General features: G+C 42.5%; 1 protein-coding gene across 1 annotated transcript in view; it reads left to right on the plus strand.

Annotated features, from left to right (window-relative positions):
* WNT2 (Wnt family member 2) overlaps nt 1-19,773 on the plus strand; it is a 46,476-nt gene that overhangs the window by 10,580 nt on the left and 16,123 nt on the right. The window contains exon 4 of the mRNA XM_069587949.1: nt 15,423-15,687. Within this exon, the coding sequence (XP_069444050.1) occupies nt 15,423-15,687 (265 nt within the window). The remainder of the gene's footprint in view (nt 1-15,422; nt 15,688-19,773) is intronic.

Below are 19,773 nucleotides of genomic sequence, written 5' to 3' on the forward strand. Positions count from 1 at the left end.
GAATGTTTCCATTCTGCAAGACAATAGATCTCAGCTATTATACTGTAGGCTCTGAATCAATATGACTTTTAATGTAAATCACATGATTCCTCACTGGGTAGAGGTGAACAGCTGTCAGGCCTCAGATATTCTCCTGCCTACTCTGCAAAACTTAGGAGGCTACTTTTGATTGGAATAAAAGTGCACACACTGACTTTTTAAAATGTGGCTTTAATTAATGGTGGGTGGGCAGACTTTTTCAAGGAGATGCATGATGTCAGTGAATATGAACTTTAATGAGAGTAAATGTATTGAGATAAACATGCGTCTCTAATTCTCTTCTTTCGGTCATTAGACCCCCAGCCTCTGCTCCCCCTTCTTTCCAGCAGAAGGTCTGTGGAATCAAAATGAGAACAGGCTGGGGTGTGTTTGAAGGCAAACCTCCTGAGCTAAGCCTCCAACTGGCCTGGCTCTAGTAAACCCCAGCCTCCAAAGCTGACAGCAACATTGATTCATTTGTTTTTTTATTCTTTGCTTTTCAATATTTCCCAAATTGTCCAAGATGAACATTTTCTACTTTTTTAAGTGGGGATGGGGGGGGGGGGGAGGAGTAGGGCCAATACATTTTAAAAGAAAAGCCATCTATTCCAAGATTGTTCCGTTTAGCCAATGCTACACGTGAGAATTCAACACTGCCGTCACAAAAGGCCTTAACTTTCCCCTAATATTTGAGCAGTTTAATTCCTTTATTATAGCAGCTGGTTAGAGCACCCTCATGTGTTTCTGCACTGTAATATCATTTTAGATCTGTGCTATTATATCATTTTATTTTCATCACAGCTTCAACAGAATTTGTAAGGATGTTTTCCTGAAACTCATCTTGAGTCTAGTTTTCTACCTCCAAATAGGGCTATTAATAAGTCTTGAAAAGATAAACTACCTTGTTCAAAACATTTTATGGGAAAAGACATTCCATAACTTCTCTCAGCAGTTCTTTTTAGGTCTAAAGAAGCCATGCTATGAAAGCTTATAAATTGCATTGTAAGGTAGGTTAAGGTAAATGACAAGCAAAAGGTACTTGGTTGATATCCACCACTTGTTTCCTCTCAGGATCCAGCAAATGGCTTTTAAATTAATCCACTCTTTCTACATGAAGTAATCCCAACTTCTTTTACGTTTCCTGAGAGAATCTGTCTCTAAATAGTCCATGTACCCAATCAAATACTGCCCTTCAATCACTGGACATTTCCATAATAAGAGAGGAATTCCATAAAGATATTTTCCCACCAAAGTACTTCTTACCATAGTGAAGATGGAACATAGGATGTGAAGCAAGACCCACCTTCGTTTTAACCCCACAATAGCAGTGGCTTAGATCACTGAACCCCGCAACAGCAGTGGCTTAGATCACGGAACTCAGCTCTCTCAGGTGTAAAAGGGAGTGCAGAATGCTGTGGAGGAACAAGGGAAGGGAGCAGAAGAGAACCTGGCGCATAGTAGGTGCTTAGTAAGTTAGTCCCCCTCTTCCTGCCTTAGTGATATGAAGGTTGTCTGTAATTCGGGGTACAGAATCAGCCACAAATCCAATTTGAGCTGGTATTTAGGATTCAATCTGATCTCTGCAAGTACCTAGAGACTCATCTTCAAATACAGTCCAACATACTAATAAAAAATAGGCATAAAAAATAGTATTCCCTAGTGTACAAAAGATGATCAAAATCCTTTGTAATTTGATTTCTAAAAACCCCTATAGGAATAAAAAATAGTATTAGTATTTTTGTTTTTCAAATAAGGACTGGGTCTCAGAGGGATCAAGTGACTAACACATAGGGGCACACAATCATGAGTACTGGGCTTGGGGCTTCAAACCCTCTGCTTTCACCCTTTTGTCTTTACCTACTTTTCCGTGTTGTCTCTGTTGAGAAGGGTAAACACACAGTATTTCTGTATTTTAAAAAATTAAAAACAAAACAAAAAAAACAGCAGCAGCTGCTGCCCTTGGAAGGTAGTTTACTGATGATTTTTCCCCTTTATGTGTGTCTTTAATTTCACAAGTCTTCTAAAGTGAATATGTATTATTATTTTTAATAAAAGGGAAAACTCTGTTTTAAATGCCAAAAACATAACTTCTAGTCACCATGAGCATGCCTAAAGCAACTCAGCCTTATTTGGTGGGATTCCCAAAATTTCAACTCAAGGCACAGCAAGTATGTGCTGTTGGGTTAAATTTGGGGAAAGCACTGTTTCTGGTACTATGGCATATGGAGAAAAGAATAAAACAAAGTTCTGACCACAGGAAACTAAATCTGAGTCAGAGAGACAAGTGACATACAACTGTATATAGTATATACATTGTAGAGAGTATAGGGCGAGGAAGCCCTATTCTATATGGTATAGTAGAAAAATCACCCAACAGAGCCAGTCAGTTGAGGAGAGAAAGGCTATGTCATAAAAGAACTGGATGTTGGAGATAAAGGTTTCCCATGACTGAGATAGGGCAAACGCTTTCCAGGATGAAGGGCCTCCAAGTCACAGAAAGATATGAAAGCAGAAAAAACATCAAAAGTGAGGAATGACAAGGGTCCCTGGGGAGCTCATGACTGAGCATTAATATGGCCTGAGGTTTCAAATCTGAGTCTTGGCCAGCTGTGGAGAGCCTCAAATGCCATGCTGAGATATTCAGATGCCGCTGTGAAGCAACAGGAAAGTACTGAGCAGGAAGGTACTGAACAAGGTACTGGGGGAGATGTTAAATACTTAAGTTCTACTTCTATGCATTGTTAATTTCTCTAGAGTCCACTTAAATAGAATGATAGATTTCAAAATTAAAATCTTCTGGTTTGAATGAACAACTTAAAAAAATGGACTCAATAGGAAATTTATGAGAAATTTTTACCTCCCTGAATTTTATTTTCAGCCTTACCTATACATATAAAGACTGATACAAGCTTCCTGATGAGTAGTAATTAAAAATTAGCACATGGCAACTGATGTTGCTATTGCTATTTATATTTTTAACATAATGTTTACATGGTTATTGGCATTTCTCTTATAGCTCAGGGAATAAAGAATCTACCTAAAATCTGCCTGCAATGCAGGGGACACAAAAGAGAAGGAGAAGGAAATGGCAACCCACTAGAGTAGTCTTGCTTGAAGAATCCCATGGATTCTGCCAGAGGAGCCTGGCAGGCTACAGATGGTGTCACAAAGAGTGGGACACAACTGAGCCCGAGCATGGATGGACTTACACTGTCATTAGCTCATTAGGGGTTCTCAGCTATTGACATCATGTTGACTAAGGCAACATGGAGGCTGGGACTCTGGAATTAGAACACTGGTTCCAAAACTTGAGCACAATCTTGGACAGGTTACCTAACAAGGATAGCTACATAAAATATATATACCTATGCATGAGGCTTTAAGCAAACCTAGAAGATAGGTATCATTATTATCTATATTTTGCAATATGAAGAGACTAATTTCAGTTAGGGAATAAGTTCAACTTGTTTCCTAATTCCCACTAGAATTGAATTTATTCCCTAGCTGAAATTCAAACTTAACCTAGGCTCCTGTAATTTTTATTTATATATTTTGACAGCCTGTATTTTATATGTGAGGAGTTTGGAGGGTGAAGATCCAAAGTTTTAGTTCTCTGCCCTGCCCAGGCCAGCACCAAGCAAGGTCAGTGCTGTGGAGCACGGGGCCCACCCCTGAGCTTAGCCCACTGGGGCGCAGCACAAAACAGATGCTTCCCAGTTCTGACTACAGGAAATGCCTCCAAAGTCAACACAAATGGATACTGTACAAGATGTAAGCACAGCTTTACAGGCAAGTAACTTGTGGGCCTAATAAAGGCTTCCAAGAATAGATCCTATGATGCCACCTAAGATAAATAATACATAATCGTTCTGAACCAAGAGAACTGGACGTAATGAAAAAGAAATCACTCTCTAAAAGTAAGGAATGGCAGTAGAAAGAAAGTGATAAAACTGAACTGATAGAGCCAAACTGCTTTAACTCCTATATATCCTCATCTTCCCTTCATGTTGAGCATCTTCATGAAGCCCAACTTTCACTTAGCACAGATTTATCTTCTGATTGGTTTTCTACATTCATAAAATTAAATGCATTTTGAAAAATTAGATCAGTTCTCCCTGCCTCGTCTCTGTCTTATTGGACCCCAAAATAGTATGTTCGTGATACAGTTGATCTTCTATTGTGTATGAATCAAAAACTAACCAAAATTAAAGCCCTGAAGCAAAGAATGACTCTTAACAAAATTGTTACAGTTCCAGGTAAAGTTCTATTATTCATACAAAATATTTTTCTAGACTAGCTTCATTAGTCAGTAAGAACTATTATATATATGGTTAGTCAACAGTAATGTTCTTGAATTCCACAAATATAAATTCCACACCTTATATTTCCTAGCTAAGCCCACCCACAGGCACTGTTTTTAAAAGCATGACAGTGCTCAAGAAAGCAGTGTCTTATTTAAGTTAATAAATGATTGCATAAGCAAATCAACTGCGCAGTTTGCTAATAAATATTCCTTGTTTTCCTAGTTCCAGAGCATGCATGTATGTTCGAAAAATATGTTGGTCTGGTTTTCACTCTCAGAGATGTGGACCTGTCAAAAGGATTTAATTGTTAATAAATGTATTTGGCTTTCAGCCAGTATCTGAAAATTAAATAATATGATTTTAATGTGTGTTTCCCTCAGGAAAATTGATATAGGACCAGAAATATGGTGGTTTTGTGGCAAACACCCAACTAAAAAGTGACGTGCTAACACTTCTTCAAATGCTCAAGTTAAACTAAATAATTTAGTTGAAACATACAGCATATATCAAACTAAAATAAATCCTAAGTAGGCTTTCTAAGGCAAGGTCAGTAGTTAAGTTTGCACAGACTTCACATGGTATGAGATAGACGGCCCTTTTTCTGATAGGGAGAGAATCAGTATGGCATGACACAAGGGTCATAAACTTAGCAAAATGCAGGTATTTAGTAAAAAGATAACTCTCATGATCTACAAAGAAGTCTTATAAAGACACCCTGGCGTTGCTTGAGTTCTGTCTTCAAAAAGGCTGAGTTGAGAAACGGAAATTTCACTCTCCTTGGGAGAAGTTTGTCTTTAAAACTGTCAAAATAATTCTTTGTGGACTAATTTAATGTGAAAACACTAAATGTAAAAACTTTTGCAGAACCCACCACTGAAACCAGAGTAAATGAACCCTTCAGGACTTCATAAGAAAGGCTGGCAGAGTGATTTCAGGTGTCAACCTGGTGTCAGACAGGCTTAGGGTGCATCCTGCCTCAACCATATTGCCTGTAAGACCTAGGGCAAGGTCCTCAGCATCTAGGTATCTCAATAGCCTCATCTGTAAAATGGGGGTGAAAATAGTATATGCCTTATATGCTTGTGTGGATTAAATAAAAGTGCTTAAATCAAGTGCTTAGCATAGCTTAACATATGCCAAGAGCCTAATGAATATTATGCCTCGTTATTATGCTCTGACCTTTAGTTGGGACAGATAAATATAAAACAGAATTATTCTGTTGCACAATTCATGTATTTCCTTCTTCTATACCTTTTTTTAAAAAAACATTCAGACTTCTGTTTTTGTAGTAGAGAATACTAATATTTATAAATTTCTTAAATTCTAAGAGTAGAACATAACTTCTGTAGACCTGAAGGCTTAAAATGCTGAAAGTCAAAGATTTAAGGGCCATCCACAATCTACTAAGTAAAATTTAGCAATAATGGAACAATGAGCTTATTGAAGATTTTTTATTGGGAAAAGTTACATATTAAGCTAAAATGGTTTCTACAAGGCTAAATGCCAACAGTAATGCTGTCCTCAGCAGTCATATTCATTCATCTTTTTAAAAGTCGTCATGTCAAATGAGGTTTAATGATGAGATGCCACAGAGCAAACACTGATGGGACTAAACAAATAGTGATGGAGGGGGTTGGTGAGGAATTGTGCTGGCTGCCTGGGGTGTATAAAAAGCTATCAGGGCTGTGAGACTGTCAAAACAGGAGTCTAAGGAGGCAGAAAATGGAACTTTGACAGCAGTCAAGAATCAAAGAAGGAAGTGGTAGAAGAAACCCTTTAGAAAAGATTCAAGACAAAATAGGAAACAGGACGAATGTGTCATGGGGTATGGCCTAGCTTCTGAAAGAAGTTTTCAGTATCGCACATTGAAGGCAGACAGCAAGTCACTGTAATCGATTATTTATCATGTTCTTTCTGGTATAAAAACGATACTCATACAAACAAAAGTAACAGACTGAGGAGTGCAGAAGTGTGTGTCATAAAGTAAGAACATTTCCTCCCCTCACAATCCGTGTCTCCTTCCAGAGCATTTCAAAGTGCAATCAGATGCAAGGCTGCGGATAGAACATATACTTTTATACTTCTTCCTCCCTCAGATCTCATTAAAATCATACTAATAGAATAAGCATGGCTTAAACCAACAATAAAGAAAATGGTCAAAGAAATGAGAGAACTCAACAAATTTCTGGAAAGTAGAAAGGGAATGAAGAAATTGTAAGAGTTGATGCTTTTGAACTGTGGTGTTGGAGAAGACTCTTGAGAGTCCCTTGGACTGCAAGGAGATCCAACCAGTCCATCCTAAAGGAGATCAGTCCTGGGTGTTCATTGGAAGGACTGATGCTAAAGCTGAAACTCCAGTACTTTGGCCACCTCATGTGAAGAGTTGACTCATTGGAAAAGACTCTGATGCTGGGAGGGATTAGGGGCAGGAGAAGAAGGGGACGACCGAGGATGAGATGGCTGGATGGCATCACGGACTCGATGGACATGAGTCTGAGTGAACTCCGGGAGTTGGTGATGGACAGGGAGGCCTGGAGTGCTGCGATTCATGGGGTCGCAAAGAGTCGGACACAACTGAGTGACTGAACTGAACTGAAGTGAACTGAAGCAGGATGAAGAAGCCTCAGTCTAGAAGAATAAAAGTAGATGAGGAGGGGGGGAAAAAGCAGATAAGGAACATGGAAACCAAGATGCCCTGAGAAAATTTCAGATACAAATGAGCGCTGGAAAGAAGCACAGGTTCTGAAAACTGGGATTAACTGAAAAACCCACTGGTAGCATAAAGAACCCCATCTTCTCCCCTTTACCCCTAAACAGAACTCCTGGAAGTCTAGCATCAAATCTTCTAGGCTTTTTGGAGTTATAGTCCCCCAAACAAACAGTGTCCTACCTAGTCACTAGAAACCAAACCTCTGGTCCACAAGCCCTACCATATAACCAGATTCCTAAATATCTTTTTATGACTTCATTCTTAAGTACGAAGAGAATGTCCAAGAATTACCATATACTTGATTAAATTCAGAAGCATAAAAGAAAAAACAAAAAAGCAGTAAGTCAGGGATGAGAAGAGAAATTTTTAAAAATCAAGAAGGTCCAAGAAGGTGTTTATATCCATGAACAAGAGTGGATGCTTTCAAAAAGTGACAATTAGAAAACAAGAGAGAACTTGGAAGAGAAAGTCAAAGAAATCTCCCAGAAAGTAAAACAAAAAGCCCAAAGGACAAAAAGGGAGTCATAACATCACCTCTCTTTCTCACTTGAGTTTGAAACCAGCTGAAAAGTGGACAAGGGATGTAGATGTAAGGAGTAACAGCAGCTGCTGCAGGATGGGAAAAAAAAAGGGCAGCCCTGGAGAATGCAGCTCTGAACCTTCTATTCCACTCCAGAGCTGGGCAGACTTACTCACCCTGTCCCAGGCTGCGTACCCGGGCTCAGCAAGGAGCCCCTTGCTGGAGGGCAGGAGCTGATCATAACTCATCTTCTCCACATGCTGGCAGATGCCCAAAGAGAAGGAACCCAGACACACAAGCCCTTCTCCTTCCTCTAAACTCACCAGTTGGAAAAGTCTGTTGTCCTCCCCTGGGGAGAAATTAGTAAGGGGATAGAGAGAGCCAGGAGTATTACTCTAATGGAATTTCTTCCTCAAGAAGCCAGGAAGAAAGTATTAAAACTATAAAAGAGAAAATATAAGAGACATGGAGGATTGATTCAGAAGGTTCAGCAACTTGACCAATTAGAAAGCCATAAAGAGACTAAAAAATTGTGGCATGCTGAGGGGGTGGAATATTAAGAGAACATCTCAGCGCTGAAGTTTTCAGATTGAAAGGGCCCACTGACGGCTGAACAGGACTAATTTTTTTAAAACTTCTAAATACATCCTTGTGATATTTCAGAACACCACGATAAGAGCAAGTTTCTAGTGCCTTTCATGTAGGGGGTGCAGTGGTGGGGGGCGGGGCGGGCAGTGAAATGAAAACAAAAATCAGTTGGCAGAGATCAGCTGCATATCCGATTTTCCATCTTAACACTTAGAAGCCAAAAACCTTGGAGCAATACCTTCAATTTTGAGGGGAAATTATTTTCAACCCAGAATTTTATCACCAGCCAAGCTATTAGTCGAGTGTGAAGACTGAGTAAAGACTTCATAATACACAAGATTCAGAAAATTCATCCTCCGTGCACCTTGAAGGAGTTACTCAAAAAGGGGCTGCAGTAAAGAGAAGGAATGAACCGAAAGAAAGAGAGAAAACGTGGCATCCGGCAGTGCCGTGCGCTCCTCTAGGAGGGCATGATCCCAGCTGTGTCCAGACGAGACTAAGACGACTCAGAGGCACAGAACCCCCCCAGGAAAGGAGGGGAAGTGGTGGCACAGGTGGAATGAGCGTGAGAGTGGAAGACATTAGGTTACAGTAAGTGCACTTAGTAACAAGTAAAGTAAGAAAACACCCAACTTCACTCTAGCAACATTCTTCAGCCCAGACGTTGTCCAATTGGATCAGAGATTATAAAATGCAGTCCTGGCACAGTCCTTGGTTGTGCAGTTAACTAAGGAAATCAACCCTGAATATTCACTGGAAGGACTGATGCTGAAGCTCCAAAACTCTGGTGAAGAGATGACTCTTTGGAAAAGACCCTGATGCTGGGAAAGACTGAAGGCAGGAGGGGGAAGGGGGTGACAAAGGATGAGATGGACGGCATCATCCACTCAATGGACACGAGTTTGAGCAAACTGTGGGAGATAGTGAAGGACAGGGAAACCATGGGTTTGCAAAGAGTCAGACATGACTTAGCCACTGAACAACAACAAATATTTATTGTTTTCAGTTTTTAGATTTGATGTTCAGACATACCATGAGAGACTTAATTATGGTCACAGAACATTAATGCTCTAATCTTCGTCACCACAAAAGGACAGACCATGCTGATGGAGACTAGGAAGTGGAAGGGGAGGAGAATGGAGGGGCCTGCAAATATCCTCATCTCATGAGAGAGAGCACTGGTGACTTCTGGAACTAGAAGAGGTGTAAGGATTCTTCTTGAAGCTGGAGAAACCATCAGAACCAACCATGATAGAACCATGTTGGGAGTGTGGGGGAGGGTAAAATTAGTGAGATGTGAATCAAGTTTTCACCCTCACTCATAAGAAGTCTATCAGGGACTATACAACCTGATTGGAAGGTAAATAAAGTGACTGGCAGAACTGTCACACTCAGCTGCGCCAACTGTGCGTGCAGCCCTCTCCAGAGGGCTCCATTCACTGGCATTCAGGTTTGTTTAGTTATCAAGAGAATTTTCTGGTGGATGTCCATAAAATACCTTGAGGATGGGATTCTGTTTCTCACAAAGCTGGAGGAAAACTAGTACAGATCTTGTTCTACAGACACATACTGAACCACCACGAGGGCACAACGCATTAAAAATGACTGCTCTGGGGTTGTGCCAAGCCCACCGGGAGGGGAGAGGTGGAGCGGGTACAGCAGAGAGTTACTGCTTTTTATTCTCTTTTCTGGACTCTAATTTTTAAAAATCATGTGTACATGCTGCTGCTGCTCCTGCTGTTTAGTCGCTCAGTTGTGTCCAACTCTTTGTGAGCCCATTGACTGCAGCCTGCCAGGCTCCTCTGTGCGTGGGATTCCCCAGGACAACCCACCGGAATGGGCTGCCATTTTCTTCTCCAGGGCATCTTCCCCAACCAGGGATTAAACCTGCCTCTCCTGCTTGGCAGGTGGGTTCTTTACCACTGAAACCTGGGAAACCCCACGTGCACATACTTAACTTTAAAATTCAAAAGTAATATATAAAAACAAACACAAAAAGGCCCAGACTGTCTGGCAGTGCCTGGATGTCCCCAGGTCCCCTGCTTCGTTCACTCATTTCTTCACAGTGCAAATAAAATGTCTGTTACAGCTCCACAGCTGCCTGTGTGTGAAGCCCCCAGCCCCTCTTCCCGCGGCTCCGGAGACCCCGGAGGAGCATCCTTGTGGCAGGGCCCTGCGCGGCAGCCTGTCCCAAAGCAACGCTAACGCAAAGGGCTGTTTGTGGGAAATTTTCCCTGAAGGTCAGGACATTTTGGAGACATAGGATATGACACAACTTCTAATTCAGTCCTCAGATATCCCAGTTTCTAGAAATGTAAGCCTGGCTCTGCACGTGAATGTCTTACCTGCTCTGGCCGTGGTGCGGACTCCTTTTCTACTCCGCCACGTTCCCTGGTTTGGACGTGACTCTCAGCCTGGCTGTGTATTAGAAGCACCTGGACCGGAAGTGCCCTCAAGGTGGGCCCCACCCCCTGGCCAGGTTATGGTGTATTCCGCTCCGGGAGAGGTCAGGGTCTCTGTGATGGAGACTGTCTCCAGATGGATTCTAATGTGTAACCAGGAAGAGAACCACTGCTCTGCTCTGCTCTGCTGTCTCTAGTTGCCAGAGAACAATCCCAAGATTCTTGGTTTGTTTGTTTTAACTTGAGGGGTAGTTTGATTGTTTTTCCCTCTTTCGGATTATGCAGCCCCTCAGACAGCATCCAGATTGTAAATGAACATTCTTTCCCTTCCTTCTCTTTGTATGCACACATATGCAAGCTTTTTAAAACTGCATCATACCACTTACATTGTTCTGCAGTTGGCTTTTCACTTGATTTCCTTTTATGCCTGAAAGAATGATATTATTAATTAATAAAAAGCCACATCATATTCCTTTATTAAGCCCATACCATTGTCTTGTTGACATCATCTGGGTTTTTCCTAATATTTTGCTATTGCTAATTATGCTGCAGTGAACATCCATATGGGTCGGTATCCTTCAAAGCTTGTGCAAATATTTTCAGAGTATCACCAAAGTCAAAGGATACTGTACATTTAAAATTTTGATAAGTATTGCAAAAATGCTATTTTATATGACATTGATTTAATCTCTCACCAACAGTTTGTTAAAGGCATCTCCTTTCCATGAGTATCACCGAAGTGAAAGGATACTGTACATTTAAAATTTTGACAAGTATTGCAAAAATGCTCTCTATTTTACATGACATATTGATTTAATCTCTCACCAACAGTTTGTTAAAGCATCTCCTTTCCATGCTCTTACCAACACCAAATATTATCAAATCATTGTTTTTTTATTATTATTTGCTAACCTGCTAGGCAAAAGAAAAAAAGTGTTACGCTATTTGAGTTTGCTTTGTCTGACGCCTAGTGAAGTTGAACATCTTTTTATCTTGTTATTACTACTTTGTAATTCTCCTATGAATGAACTGTTTCTTAGGTTTTTTATGACAATTAGTTTGGAAGATGAATGTAATTCCTATTTCCCTCCTTACCTCTTTTTTGCTCTAATAGGTCTATAACATTATCCATTTAATTCTTGATTTAGTCAAAAGAATAGAGGGAAGCAGAGTATGCACAATTCAAAATTTGAGAAAAACACAATTTACAGGAATATTTAAAATGTGTTTGTAGAAAGAGCACGGATCTGTGGGTGAGACATATCTGATTCACATTTTTTTAATAGTCTGCCTCTGTCTCGCGGGGTGACTGGGGATTTGACTTTCCTTACTGAGCCCTGGTTTCCATAACTGTAGAATGGGAATAATAATCTACTTTGCCTAATCATGGTAATTACATAAGACAATGTGTGGAGCCTGGCACATAGTGCTATGCTTATTATTATGTTATTATACCATTTGAATATTTGAATTCTTCTAAACTGGGAAACATTATTGTGAGTTTCTTACTCTTACATCAGCTACTTTCTAAATGAGGCCACCTAGGCTTAGATCCTCTGCCCTCTGCCTCTCTGATGGAGTGGGTGTTTCCCTCTTCAAGGTTAAAGATTTGAATGTCAGGTCTGCAAACTCAGTATACAGAAGAGGCAGCGGTAACCCCCAAGTGTGACTGAGCACTGCATGTTAGGGAGGGGACCTGGAGATGCCAGCAAACCCAGTACCAGAGAAAGTGTCTCACCTTCCCCCTTGGTTAATTGTCAGAGTCTGTGATTAAACCACAGTCAAGAACTGATCATGGTTCCAGTGGAAATACTTTCACTTGTAAGTAACAGACCCCAGGGAACCTAAAAGATGAGGAAAACTTAGCATCTTGGATCACGAGAAGTCTGGAAGGAGAGCAGGGCCACGGAGGGTCCGTTCAAGCAGTCCAGCAACCCCCTCTGGAAGCTAGTTCTTCCGTCTCTCCAGGCTGCTGCCTACAGCCTGTTGCTCGTCCGGCACTGGCTGCTTCATGTCCCAAGGGGGCAGCTGCAGAGAACGGCATCCAGAGACAGAGGAAAGGACATTTATCTCTTTTAAAGAGTGAAGGAACCTTTCCTACAAGCCTCCCAACAGATTATTTGTAACATCATATTGGCCCAAATTGTATCACTACATACTCTTTGCAAAAAAAAAAAAAAAAAAAATCAGTGGCAGAACAGTGCAATTAGTATAATGATTTGGGTTGTTCTGGGTCAGAAAGAGTCCAGGCCAGTTCTGAAGCACATGGCTACCCAACACCTGAACAGAAGTCGAAGGAAGAGAGAAGTGGCCACAGCCACTCAACAGTGAATGACAGTGATGATCAACAGGGTGTACCACTCCTGCGTGTGCTTATAAGAACTCATAAAGTGTATTTTAAATTAATATGCAAACCCTTCAGTCAATCATATAAAAATACCAAGTTCTAACTTTGTAACCTGGAAACTTAGTATTAATATTACAAAGGAGAGTAATATATCCCAGTATTTTCAAAGACAGAAGTATTGCTGCTGCTGCTGCTAAGTTGCTTCAGTTGTGTCTGACTTTGTGCGACCCCACAGACGGCAGCCCACTAGGCTCCCCCGTCCCTGGGATTCTCCAGGCAAGAACACTGGAGTGGGTTGCTATTTCCTTCTCCAGTGCATGAAGTGAAGTCGCTCAGTCGTCTCCAGCTCTTCACGACCCCATGGACTGCAGCCTACCAGGCTCCTCCATCCATGGGATTTTCCAGGCAAGAGTACTGGAGTAGGGTGCCATTGCCTTCTCCAGACAGAAGTATTACTTGTGAGTAAATAAGTCAGCTTTTAAAGGAATACGCTTTGATGAATAAGCATTCATAGTCAGCTCCCAAACGCTTGGCACGGAGTGAGCTCTGTGTGGCTCCATCAGGATCTTTGAACAGAAAGCTCCTGGGCAGGTGACCCAAGTGGGGCAGGGGGGTGGAGTCAAGATGGCCTTCCTAGTGGTGTTTCTCTGGCAGAGGCCTGCTGTCTGGGTCACCTAATGAGTCTCATACCAAACACCTGCCATATAAAGATAGGGGGGCAGAGTTGGGGGCACAAGGGAAGTGTAGTTCCAGAAAAGAAGTCCATTCTGAAACATCCTTTAAAGATGCCCAGAGCCCCGGGACCTGGAGGGCCAAACTCAGGACATTTCTCCTTCCTTCTGTGTCCTTCCCTCCAAAGCTGGCTTATGCTGAACAGGACAGGCTTCAGATGTAACAGGGCACAGTCATCATGTGGGACAAAGCGGGAAAGGTGTGGTGCTCTGGGCTGAGCCAAGAAGGGGATGCATAACTGTGGAGCCCCATGCTGTCTCGGCTCCTTCTAGATTGCTTTTGTGGGACTGGTCTTCTGGAATGATGAACATTTTGCACGCTTGGTTCCACCATAGCGTTGGATGGAAACTGAGTCTGTGGAAGAGGCAAAACCTGGGTAGAGTTACCTGGGGTGAGGCCCTGGGGAGGGACAGGCAGCCTGGAACACTGGTTTCTGTGAGATGGGGTATGGGGTGAGCTGGGGTGCTGTGGGGAGCTCTACCCCAGTTTCGTGCTGGAGCCAACCCCCATACCCCCACCCACCTCAGCTAAGAACCCCAGAGAGTGGGCAGAGTTCCAACCATCAGCTCCAAGTTCCTAGAAACAGGGCTATCACCCTAAGAATTTTGTTCTAGCGCTGCCTCAGATAATGTCACCAAGGGGTTTCACTCCCCTGCTGCCTCTGCCTCCCATCCGCAACACCCCTTGGCTTAGACACGCAAATGGTGAGGACAGAGGCCCTCAGAAGGCAGGCTTCTCGTCCTCTGCCCTGTGCCTGAGCTGAGGCCACAGGCTCAGACTTGGTGAGGTCTCCAAGGTCATTCTCTCCCATAGCCTCTCTCACTCAGAAATGAGTGTCACAGTGCTCTGGAGAGCTGATGAGGGAGACCCTATTCATCCCACTTGCCTCTCTGTCCTCTCTCCAAGAGAACAGAGCGAGCTCAGCTCTCACTGAGTTATTCAGAATTACTCAGCCAGAGCTAAGTGATAATCCCCCAAATGCAATGTCACCCTCAGGGTCACCGACTGACTTTCCAGTGTACCCTGACTCTGTCCTTACCTGCTGTGTAGCCTTGGACAAGTGCTTTTACAACTCTGTAAGTCTTGCTCCTCAATCATCTGCAAATGAATCCTGTAACACAGGCTTGTGAAGATCAAGGTCATGGAGACAGAGTGCAGAAGCATCAGCACCATGCCTGGACCATGGGAAACACCTCATAGATAGGGATAATCACTATTATCGGCTTATCAAGAGGAAACGGGCTTCGCAATTATTTGTTCGAGTAATAGTATACATTTTCAACATAGTAAAACATATTTATTTAGAAAATACTCTAATTCATCCCCTCATTCTTCAAATTGGCTCCACACCCCAGTAAATTCCAATTAGTGAGGCTTTTTTTTATGCCCAGAGGAAAGCAGGCTCACAGTCAGGTGCTGTCCCTCCCCACCTGCTACAGTCAGGGCAGGGTGCCCAGAGCGACCAGCGAGTGACTGCAACATCTCCCAGTCCTGAGTCCCAGGATCCTGGGTCTTCAGTTACTTCTCTTTTCCTTCCCCTACCCCTGCCTTAAAAAAAAAAAAAAGAAATATATATGTGTGTGTGTGTATATATATATATTTTACTGCAGTGTAGTTAATTTACAATGTTGTGTTAATTTCTACTGCACAGCAAAGTGGTGCAGTTATATATACTTTCTTTTTCATATTTTCTACCACGATGGTTTATGGTCACTTCCTGATTGCTTGGAGGTAAGAAAAGTGGCAGCGTGTGTATATATCTGAATCTGCCTCCACTGAACTCACCCGTCCTTTCCCACAGGCTGTAAAGAGGTTCTTGAAACAGGAGTGCAAGTGTCATGGCGTGAGCGGTTCCTGCACCCTGAGGACCTGCTGGCTGGCCATGGCTGACTTCAGGAAAACAGGCAATTATCTCTGGAGGAAGTACAATGGGGCCATCCAGGTTGTCATGAACCAGGATGGCACTGGTTTCACTGTGGCTAACAAGAGGTTTAAAAAGCCAACGAAAAATGACCTCGTGTATTTTGAGAATTCTCCAGACTACTGTATCAGGGACCGAGATGCAGGTAAGTTCAAAACACTTTATTCAGAGTACCTAATTCTTCCATGAATCAGCACTCCTCAATTTAAGAACAGTACTGTATTTTCCACCTGCCAGTCCTCTAAGTACAGCCTGCTGTCTTCAGGTTCAAAACTCAGGTTCTTCAGCATTCATATTTTAAGTGCACAGAAAGCTTTCCTAAGCAACTGGAGAAATTCACTGATAATGTACAGATTCTGGAGCAATGGGAACCCAACAAGAATGTACGTGGCAAAAAGTCAAAATTAGCAAAAGTCCTCAGCCTGGGCAGAACTCTAACTGGTGGGTTCATGTCCACTCTGTATAGAAGCCCAGCATCTTCCCTGTGATTTGATGCTCAGGGGAGGACAGCTTTGCAGTGTATCTGCCCCTTTAAGTCCCACCTTTGTGATTATGGAAGAGGATCCCAAGGCTTTAGAGTTAGCCTGTTCTGAAATCCTCCATACTTCACACTCCTTCGCTCTTTCCAAAATGCTCTGAAGTTGCCAACTACTTGAAAGCAGGAATTCATCCCCACTGGCTCAGCTGTCGGAGAGCAGTGGATGAGGGCTGCGTAAGAGGCACTTCGTTTATTAAAGCCACACCCTTCCCTTACTGACGGCACCTTCCCTGTCCTGAACTCACTCAGAGGGCAGCTCCATCAGCCTCAGTACAGCAGTTGCCACCTGTGGGCTTTACACATGTGCTTTTCTCCACCTCTTGCCCCTCCTGGTCAGCCCTGAACTCTGGGCTTAGCACAAAATCCATGCAAAGACTTTGATACAGAATAAGAATGAGCACTATGTCTCAGTGGAGAGGAGGTGATGGGGAGCCCACAGCCAACTTATCTCAAGCCAACTTCTCAGGCTTAGTAGAAAGCAAGGGAATTCATTACCAGGAAAAACATCCTCGAATTCAAATTCTGAATTTGTTTTTCATTCCAAAGTAATTGCAAAGGAAACAGTAAAACAGAGCGGACGTCAGCAGCTCCTATCACAGGTCTGAGCAGGATTATCAGGGGATGTCACAAAAAGTCCAGAGCCTCTTCTTTGTCCCCAAGTGGTTGAACTGCCTTCATGGTTTGATGAGCTGGTTCTTTGCAGCCCCAGAGCACGTTTGGACATGCAGCCCCTGGATTAATAACTGCTGAGCGAAAGGGCCAGATGCTGTGCCCTGCTGCATTCCTCACGTGCTTTGCGACCTCTAACAAGTCATCCTACCTGTCAGGCCAAAGTTTCCACCCAATCCCCAAGAAACCTGTGTTTTGGTACAGGAGGGTCCCAGAGGTCTGGGTTCCTTTCTGCTGCTAACTAGCTGCTTAACTTCAGACTGCTCAGACAAGCATGGGGCTGATGACATCAGGATCACTGTAGGAACAATGTACTGACTCCTGTGTGCCAGGTACTGCTCTAAGACCATTGCACACATGGTCTTATTTAATCCTTAGAACCGCCCTATGACATCAGTGCACTGGAACTGATTATTGAAGAAAAAAGACAAAAATGATTAAGAAGAGGGTGGCTCCTGGTTGATCAACATCAACCAGGAACCAAATTCACCTCTTATAATTTTTGAGATCAGTTAAGTACCCTGGATATCACTGTCTCTATTGTAAAGATGAGAAAGTGAGTAACCAGCTCAAGATCTGGCTGGTCTTGGAGGGGATGAATGTCCAGTTGTCTGACCCCATGACCTGTGCTCCTAACCCAGACATTGCAGCTTGCTCCTGTCTTTCTCCCAGGGCATGTGTGTGAAAGGACGGGTGAAGCATGAACCTCACTTCAAACATAAGAGGACCTGCTTCCCTGGACATCTTTTCTGGTTTTTTGAATTGAAGCAGTTTGCACAGTGAAGCAGTTATGCATGATGACCATTTAACTGCTACATACAGATAGAAAGACCTTACTTTCTCTTCACAATGAGGAGATTCTGAATTGAATCCCTGCGGCCTCTTCAGGATACTAAGTTATTCTTGCACACTTTGCTTTCTATACTCCCATATATTAGAACATGATTCTGTTTCTTGATCCTAAAATAGCAAACACAGTTGCAGTACCCACCACATAATAGGGCTTGATCTATATTCTCTCATTGAGTAAAGTGGGATGTTATTATCCCACTTCATGGGAGGGGAAACTGAGGCTCAGACAGGTTACGGATTTTTCCAAAGGACTCTAATGGGTAAGAGGCAGAGGAGGGACCTGAATCCAAGTCCTCCCATCCTTGTAACTATTTCACTCTGCCTCCAAATGCACCGGCCACAAGGCCTACTGCTGCAGGTCTAGACTTTCTGAGGGAGGTTATATAATTTAGTCACTCTCTTATTTCCCTTCTATTTTAGCTTCTCTGACTTAAAAAGATTCGAATTTGGTTCTGGGTTGGTATTGATTTACCAGGAGCCACCTTGTTATCTTTTTAAGTAGCCAGTTCCATTGTTTTAGATCAGATTTCCACTAAGATTCCTAGATTATTCATAAATTGAACTATATTTAAGGCCTTTTTATTTTAGCTAAGCCTAGAAAAATGCCAAAGTCATCTATGAAAACTTGCAATATTTCTTTTTAGTTCTGTTGACCGTCAGACGACTGTTTTAGTGAAAATATGATTTAGGGTGTTTGATATGATGTGGAGAAATCTTGGATTTCTGACAGTATTTTGTCATTGTTCATATCTGGACAAATAACACTTACAAATAACACATATATGAGATGCCGATTTTCCCTGAGACAGCCTCCTTTAACCCAAACGGGCTGCTGAGGGCCTAGCCCTGGTCTGTGTAGAGACGAGACTTTCCCCAGGCTACATTCTACTAGAGACTTCTGCGGTATGTGCTCTGAAGAATCGGTCAAAGTGTGTAGTTCTGAATCTTCCTGGAGCGGCTCCCAGCTTTCGATTGTTCAGGCAGTGAGACATGACAGAGTCTGAGAACTGTGAGGAGGGAGATTCCCGAATCTAACTCAGTGGCATTTCGTCTCTGGGCTCTCCACCCTCATTCGGGTGAGTGCTGACATTCTCTGGCGTACATTCTAAGACGCACTCACGGGTAACGAGTCAGGACATCGCCGAGAGAGTCTCTGTATGATTGCACGACATCAGACCTGCTTTACGGTAAATGGAACATGTTCGAAATGAGTTATTGTTGTTCACTTGCTAAGTCGTGTCTGACTCTTTGAGACCCCATGGACTGCACAAACCAGCTTCCCTCTCCTTAGAAATGGGTTACCATCAGAGTTATCCAGGCTCCAAAATAAGTCAGAAGTTTTCAGTAAAATTTAAATCAAATATATTTGTGTATACATATATGCGTGTGTGTGTGTGTGTGTATATATATATATATATATATATATAAATATTTACTTTCTCTTTTAAAATTGACACTAACTTTTCCCTTGATTTCACCACTCTGCTGTGTTGTGGTCATTTTATCTTGCTTTAAAAAAAAATATCATGTACATTTAATATTCAACTGATTGGGCAGCTTCCCTTTGTCAGCACTTAGAAAAGCAATGGTGCTAAGAAGATTGAACATTGTCAAGTCATAGATATTTGGAATTGGCAGACTTTACTCTTGCTAGTTAGTGGCTTCTTCCTGTTCAAATCCACTCCTAATCTGACTGACGTGAGCTGGCTTGTTTTGTAATTTCAATTTGTGAAGTGGATAAAGTCTGTCGGTCTAGTCCACTGTTTTCCAAAGTGAGGACTTCTTCAGAGACCTGTTGGATCAGAATCTCAGGGTTTTTTTTTTCATGAGATTCTGTATGCTTTTCACACTCAAGCACATCAAAGTTTGAAAAATCCATAGGATTTCCCTGGTAGCTAAGATGGCAAAGAATCTGCCTGCAATGAGGGAGGCCCAGGTTTGATCCCTGAGTGGGGAAGATCCCCTGAAGAAGGGTATGGTTACCCGCTCTAGTATTCTGGCCTGGATTCCACGGACAGAGAAGCCTGGCTACAGTCCATAAAGTTGTAAAGAGTTGGACACAACTGAGCAACTAACACTGTCACTTCACTTCTCAGGGAATCCACAATTCCCTGATTTTCTATAAGTGTCAGGTACGAAGAAATCTTACCTGAGATATTTGTTGTTGTTGTT

This window comes from Ovis canadensis, chromosome 4, assembly GCF_042477335.2.
Source record: "Ovis canadensis isolate MfBH-ARS-UI-01 breed Bighorn chromosome 4, ARS-UI_OviCan_v2, whole genome shotgun sequence".
In the NCBI taxonomy this organism is placed as follows: domain Eukaryota; kingdom Metazoa; phylum Chordata; class Mammalia; order Artiodactyla; family Bovidae; genus Ovis; species Ovis canadensis.